At 43.2% G+C, this 7,968-nt stretch overlaps 1 protein-coding gene across 6 annotated transcripts in view; it reads left to right on the top strand.

The window, feature by feature from the left end:
* LOC110486063 (signal-induced proliferation-associated 1-like protein 2) overlaps positions 1-7,968 on the top strand; it is a 110,205-nt gene that overhangs the window by 83,183 nt on the left and 19,054 nt on the right. For all 6 annotated transcript variants that reach the window (XM_036940715.1, XM_036940713.1, XM_036940712.1 and 3 more), the window contains exons 11-14: positions 1,230-1,379; positions 3,312-3,409; positions 3,983-4,080; positions 5,505-5,923. In XM_036940715.1, coding sequence (XP_036796610.1) covers positions 1,230-1,379; positions 3,312-3,409; positions 3,983-4,080; positions 5,505-5,923 — 765 coding nt within the window. The remainder of the gene's footprint in view (positions 1-1,229; positions 1,380-3,311; positions 3,410-3,982; positions 4,081-5,504; positions 5,924-7,968) is intronic.

Genomic DNA, 7,968 nt, shown 5'->3' with positions numbered 1-7,968 from the left:
GCAGTCACCACACCGTTACCAGCAGGAAATATGAAAACTGATTTCTGGGTTATGATTTATGTAACATTACATTTCCCGCACACTTTTACCATACCATATTTGTCATATGTAACACTTTGCCTGGGTTCTACAAAAAAACGTGATAGACTCTGAGGTAGTACAATGGAAACATTAAGGTGACATGTTTTCCTAAGGGAAACATACATGGAGACACTGCATATGTTTATTGTGTGGGGATCATTTGAATTCAAACACTTTGTGGCTTCTACTCCTAGTCGGAATTTTGCCAGCTAATTAAGAGGGAGCGGGACTCAATTTGCAGCTGCCAACGCCTTGTAAAGCAGGCCTGCTCCAATGCTGCTGTAGATGCAGCATTGAAGATCCCTTTCACACCTCCTCATCCTTTACTCCCTCCCTGCCCTATATAACCTCCATTATGCGAGCTTCTCCATTGCACATTTACGATCCCATCTCAGCTTTTCCATATGATGTGTAATTCCGTGTTTTTTTCGAGGTCTCAGCGTTCTTCCCGGTCTGGCAGGAGAGTCGGGTTTCACGAGTCGGAGGCTCGAGCATCTCCCACGCCCCGGAGGCTTGGAACAGTGTGTTCAGGCTAAGAATAACGCCTTGCCTAACTGCTTACTTACGCTATGTTCCGCAAGTATTTCCCCAAGCACTCTTCATAAATGGATGGGATTCTAGTAGTCCAGTTACTACTTATCATCACAGTATAACGGTTGACCTACTATTTGTATTGTCTGTATCAAATAAACACTCCTTTTTTAAAATATATAAACGTTCTTATCTACACTGTGTAGTTTGACCTTTGGCATAATACACATAATGATATACTAAACAAACAAACATCAGGAGCACATGCATCATACGTCCAGACTAGGTGATGAGTTGTATTGACACGCCTGACATTGTCTTGACAGCTCTTTTATTTTGTTTTCACAACTCTGAGAATAATAGGAGTGATAACATGGTCGTTTAGCAGATGCATTTATCCCAAGTGACCCACCCAGTGGCCAATTTAGTTTGGTCTGCTAGGTACAGTCAAATCGTTTCCTGAGACCTAGTGTGTGGCCCTTTTGAGAATCAAACGAACAACTAACCCTTTCCATTTAATAGGGCCATTGGCGCTGTAGCCTACAGGTGGGGCACTTTAGCGGTTGAGGCCCATTTTGGTTACATGTCCCCTAAATGTTATTTTTGTGTTTTTTCAGGGTACTGCAGGAATATGAGATCTCCCCTACGGCCTCCTGTAGCAGTCGGGAACCAGGACAACTGTACTGCAGCTCCCCCAGCAACCAGTCCACGTCCAGTGACCCCGGACCCTGTGGCACCTGGTCCCAGAAGGCGGGATGCATTAACGGGTAAGTGCATTAGAGCACAGTGCTGCGGTGCACATTTTATGACAGCTAGGGTGTATATTTTAGGACAACTACGGTGTACATTTTAGGAAACTCTCAACCTCAAGCCTCACCCTTCCATGGAGTACACAGCAGACTGGGTTTGAATACAATTATATTCAAATACTGTATCTGCGCTTGATTTAGCTTGTCTGGGGCAATGGTGCCAATGAAATAGTAGCAAAAGTGGAAACCCCGCCCACTATTCTGTTTAAAGGGATAGTTTAGTCCAAAATCAAAGTTTATTGGATGTTTACGTTTCTCAATATAATCAAGTCCATATTTGATGGCATCTGTTGTGTGTCCCAGTTACAGATAGGCCTACAGCTACGAGCATTAGGAGAAGTCTACAGACCCCGAGCACAAATAAATGGGAGAGATGGCTGTCATCTAATAAAATGCAATTAGGTGCTTTTCTTTGCTCCTAGATTAGATCAACTTCATAATCCCAACAGGGGGAAATTAATTTGGTCATGTGCTTAAAAAGACAAAGTGCATAATATATAGAAACACAGAATAGGCTATATATTTACATCGAAAGTTCAATCCATATTTATACTCCTTTAAACCAGACTATTCCCTCCTGGGCATACTGTAGATGGCACATAATCTATAGAGAAAGAGGACTATAACAATACTATGGTCATTTAGCATTTGTATCCAAAGACATTTTCATAACTGTTCAGCATTCACAGTGACTCATACTGTGTATGAATCAATCAAATTCAATCACATTGATTTTAAAAGCCCTTTATCCCTCAGCTGTTGTCACAGAGTACTTTATAGATATCCAGCGTAAAACACCAAAGACCAAACAATGCAGAAGCATCAGTGTAGTGTTAATATTCAGTACATCGGCCCATATATTCAGCATAGTGTATATATTCAATACAGTGACCCATACATTCAGTATATGTAGTGGGACCAGTTGTGTCATATGATAGGCCATCTCCTCTATCTAGGACAAAACGATACCATTACTACCCCCCCATCCTGGTTCTTCCAGGACCCCCATTCCTTGACCTTCGGCAGTCTAGGCCAGGTTATAGTCGCCAGGCCAGAGGCCCCAGCCGGACCCTGGCTCTCAGGTTGTAAGGCATTCCTTCAATATCCCCACAGCATCCGTTGTGGAAATGTGTCTGGGCGGCCGCAGCTTAACGGATACTGTTACACACCAAGGGAAAGGTTTGAAATAGCTCAGTGCGACGAGCCAAGTGGTGAGAAACAGTGAAACAATGGCCAGTGGTGTGAAAAGCAGGAAGTGGGGTTGATAAGTATTACAATGCACTTAAAAGGTTCTAAAGCAATGGCAAAGCATTGAGGATGCTGTGGGAGAAGACTATAATTTGAACACATTTTTGGGAGCCATGATATGCTGGTTAGCATTCTCTTTTCTCTTTGAGGCCTGAGTTTAGGACAACAGTTCTCATTTGACAAGATTATTGCATTGAAAGTTGATACAGTTGTGATTAGGTAAGGCATGGGTAGGCAACCCTGTTCTTGGAGTGCCGCAGGATTTTTCTCCGATTAGGTACCACACCTGACCAACTGAGGTAAAATGGTCAGTTAAATGATTGTCTAAATGCAAAACACCTGGTCATCCAGGTCGGTTAAATCAAAAACATTTGAAGTTCCTACGTCACTCCAGGACAAGAGTTGCCAACCCTTGTAATAAGAACTGGCAGCTCTACATTGGATCATTCAGGTGCGGGTTCAGTTAACTGAGTTTGTTTGGGCAAATAACATTTAAAAGAATGGCTGACCTGTGCGTCACTGATTGTCTTCATGGTTAGAATGTTCAGCAAAGACGTCATATCTTTCCTCCCACTTTTGAAGATTTAAACGAGTTTGCTGATACCGCTAGCTTTGTCATATCCTTCTTTCGTGCACCTGTAGATGCCAGTCCCCTGCACTGCTCCTGGACCAGCCGAGTGACAAGGAGGGAGAGGGCCGGAGAGAGAGGGAGCCCAAGCTGGAGAGGACCAGATCTGCAGGTATGAGTTACTCTTCTTCATCACCAGCACCATCATAAGCATCATGTTTCACCAATATCATTTTCATCATCATTATCAACTGTGCTATGAAAGAGACTCACTCGCCTGTCAGTAGAAATGCACTTTAGCGAATTGGTCAGCTGGAGACAGACAAAACAGAAAGCAATATTAACTGTCATTCTTACAGATTCACGATTGTCATTCACATTAAGTGTTATCAAATGTGTCATGTTGTGATGTCAACAAATGACAAATGTGCTTTCATAGCCTATAACACAAAATAGAATGACCAAATAACTGCCATTCCAATTCATTTTTTGGCATTTCACGAACTGCATTGAAAAAATGCCAGTAATGGCAACTAGGGAAAGGAAAACAGGCGTTTCTTATTGGACACATTCAGGTAGTCCCTCCCCACTTCAATCGGTTTGGTTCCTAGTGAATATATAATAGTTCCTGACATCAACTCTGGTGGACAATAATTGTAGAAATTGCACCACAAGTATTTTAATGAGAAAATTATATCTAAAAAAAAATAAAAAATTCACAAATGGTCTTATTCCTCTTTTGCAGAGGCCAAGTGGCACCATCCCTCCACAAAGATTCTGAACATGAGGGAGAGAAGCCAGCCGAGACCAGGAGCAAAGGACTCCCCCAATAAATACCAACATGTGAGTACTCATACTTGGAAAGAGTTATCTTAATGTTTATTGAGGGTTGCCAGGTTAAATGTAATTTTACACTGTAACGCTTTTTTCTTGTCATGCTGGATTTGGGTTAGCTTGTTACTGCGTCTATGTCATCTCATGCAATACATATGCCTACATTTGAGCATCAATGGAAAGTGTGTCTTGGAACACTTTTTTTTTCAGGACAAAATCAGTTAGTCGTAATACCTTAACCAATCAAATGTTTCATACGAAAGCATTGATGTCATCCAATGACAGAACATCATGGCCATTTGGTGAACGTATCCCATAGGAGTCCCGTCAGTCGATAAAGGCTTTGGTAGACCTAGCTATGCGCTCGCAGAGCACCTTATACCCTACCAGCAACATGCATGGTCTTCGGGGTTTGGACCGCAACACGACACCCTAGACAGATGGGTCGTGATACCGTACGTATAGTCATCTGATCTTTAAGGTCACACCTATAGCAGTAGAGAACGGCTTGGTTACCCATACGGCCCCCAGCTGTAAAAGTGTATTGCAAGTAATGGCGACGCATCGATTCATGTGCGTTGTTTATTTTTCATTAGTGTTACTACAAATGAGGAAGCTTCCCAACAATTGGCCCTGGATAAACAGAAAGAGGGGTAGAATGTACTTGTCTCCCTATGCAGAGCGCATTAAAGTTTCATATGCCCTCCTAACCCATTTGGAATGGCTTGGTTTATGGGATTTTCAATTAATTGCAGCTTCAGGAATTATTTATTTTACTACGGTGTAGTTGAAATGGGACCCAAGTCGGCTATGAATATAGCTCTCTTAACAGGAGTAGGAAGCTCATTGGCTGGATAGCTCTATTAAATCAAAATGCGAATGGTTTAAAGTCCAAACCACATATAGTCTAGCAACAAGAAAATTATGTTTTAACTGAAATGCAGTTTTGGTTTTGTTACACTAAAAGGCCTGTGAAGTGGTACGTTGGTCATTTTCCCACACGACTTGGTGGATTAGATTAGGGTTAGGAGTAGAGTAATTTACTGCTGTAAATACATTGTAACAATGAGTAATTACAATAGTAAATTGTACCAAACATTTCCAGGGCCCCAATTTCAGAATTCTCAAGTTAAGGGGTCAATACATTCTGAACCAGTGAATAAACCCACAATGTGTTTTTCCGATTTTATTTAAGATTTGATTGAATTGTGGTGTAAGGACACACAGCCTATGTATACTAGCTGCCGAATCCTTGTTTCATCAATTCCTCTCAAAGGTCATTGGAGGTCGGAGGGCGAGGTCTTGGATCCTTCAATGCTCTTTCAGAGGAACGGAATGGACGAAGCAAGGATTTAACTGCTAATTTTCAGACACAAATGAATGCTGCTAACCACTAACTGTTGTTGTGTTTTGATCGCCATCTCTTCCCCCAGTCTGGCTCCAGCCACTCCAGCAGCAACACGCTCTCCAGCAATGCCTCCAGCGGCAGCAGCGACGACAAGCGCTTTGGCTCTGGTGACCCCATGGACCCCGATGCCCTGGGCCTCATCTACATCAAGGGCGCGTCTACCGACAGCGGCATCGACACGGCACCTTGCATGCCTCCGCCACCTCCCCCTCTACCCGGCTGCGGCGGAGGTGGTGTACCGGGGGTCTCGGCTGGCCAGCCAGTCCCCCAGAATGCCCGAGGGGAACAGTGGGTGCTGGAGTACCATGGGGCGGGGGGTTACCATGGAGCGGGGACGCCGGAAGGAGGATTGACGTCACAAGGCTATAGCACCCAGGCCACTTCGGCTGGGCACGTAACGGACGGGAGCCTGGGCGACCTGAGTGAGATTTCCTCCATGTCCAGGTAAGGTGTAGCTCCAAATAAAGTTCCCCAAATGACAGATCTAGGATCAGCTTCCACTCTCCCAATCCATTAGTGGGGAAACCGCCAAACTGACCCATGATCAGTGTCTAGGGGAAACATCACCATACACCAAGAGGCTGACTGGATCCCTTTTATCTGACCAATGACCAGCACTTGAATTGTTGACAACGACTCACAGTTACGCAGTAGCAGCATCTGACATGTTATTCTGCTTGATCATCGGCACCTCTTGTAGAATATTCACTCTAAAATGAACCCTGGTACTGGAAAATGTAAATCAGTACTGGTACCTTTTTCATTCCAATTCAACCACAGGCAATGCTCAAACACATCATCAGGCTAAGTAATGTGAGGTCAAACTGCCCATGTTTTCAGTGTCTGTCATTATTGGATGTGAGTTATTTTTGCTCTAGGCATGTACACATTACACATTATCATGATGAGTAAGCAGGGACGGACTAGGACATAAAAACGGCCCTGGATTTTGACGCAGACTGCCCCACCACAACCAGTCCTCGGATACTCCACCGCCTACGGACACACGTAAACACACCAGCCCCTAATACCACCACCTAGCTGCATCACAGCTATTGTACACTAATGCAGTACTATTTTCAGAGTGCTACAGAACACGCTGTACGCTGTTAAAGGAGTTCTACAGAACACATACTGAAATTGTCATGATTGAACAACATCCCGTCATCTGAAGCCTAGAATAAAACGGAGAAGATATATAGTAGCTAGAATACTCAGTGAGACAGAGCACTGGCTGGCTAGTTTTCAGAGAGGGCTGGCTGGCTTCACTCTGTCAAAGCAGTAGACAACACTACTACAGACAGCACAGTGAACCAGAAAAAGACACACCAAATTTGGGCGTAAAGAGAATGGTAAGTAAGCAAGTTATAGAAAAATATGTCCTGGCTACCTTATTGGACGAGCAGTTTTCTCAGCAGCTCACTGTCCTCTAGCTTAGCACAACCATTCAGTTGTAATTCATAGTAGTTTTAGCTACAGATTATAAATATAACAACATAGTGGAAGCAATAGGTTTAGTCAGAATTAATCATCATAAAATGTATAAATAAAAGGCAGCTGTGCTGTGTCAAAGGCTGCCTTTTCAAGCATTTCACTACACCCGCAATAACATCTGCTAAATATGTGTATGTGACCAATAAAGTTTGATTTGATTTGACTAATGTCAATTGTAGGGCTTCAAACAAACATGAACCTGTTGAATGTAATGTAAAAATGTAGAATTCCGCCTAAATATACATTCCCAAAAGTAATTATTTATCATGAGTGCCAAAAACAATAGCTAGTAATGCCGCATACTCCAAGAAAGATAAAGATCGCACCTTTCTGGTAAAAAATAGTTATAAATTGCCGAGCTGTACTCACTTTTAAAGACACAAGCTCAAGTACATAATAAAAATATGATTAAAATATGAAAGCATATGTTGTTGTTCCTGTTCAACAAAAGTTGAGGAATAGGGCTTGAAATTACTATGGCTGGCATGTACATTAATCAAGAAACGGTCTGGCTGGTATCATGTTGCTGGTATAGTTAGTTAGCCTAGTTAGTTTGCCCGATATTGATGTTGTGTTACCCATGTCTCCCTCCCTGCTCTGGATCCCCATTGTCTAGCGCTTCGGCTGCACTGACTTTTGCTGGTGCTAGGCTCACAATCGTCAACTATGCTGTCGCTGTCTTCTTCTGCTAGGCAATGACCCGGGGCTGTGGCATCCTCCTCGGAATGGGCTTACATGCACGTTGACGTTAGCATTGCCACTGTCCCCTAACTTTCCGGACTCACCTTTTGCGTTTCTTTTGTGTGGTGGTGTTACTTTTTCATGTTGATTTGGGAGTTTTCCTGGGTGGACTTCTCTTGATAGATAGCTCAACTTCTCGTGAACGGGAGCCCTTGCTCTTTCTAGTTTTTCTCCACACTCCTTGGTTCACTATCACTCCGACTCTCTGGTTCATTCGTATGCTGTGTTCAGTGAAAGGAAATGTTTGGAACGTT

The sequence above is a fragment of the Oncorhynchus mykiss genome, chromosome 13 (assembly GCF_013265735.2).
Source record: "Oncorhynchus mykiss isolate Arlee chromosome 13, USDA_OmykA_1.1, whole genome shotgun sequence".
NCBI classification, from domain to species: Eukaryota; Metazoa; Chordata; class Actinopteri; order Salmoniformes; family Salmonidae; genus Oncorhynchus; species Oncorhynchus mykiss.
This window is presented reverse-complemented; position numbering and strand designations above follow the sequence as displayed.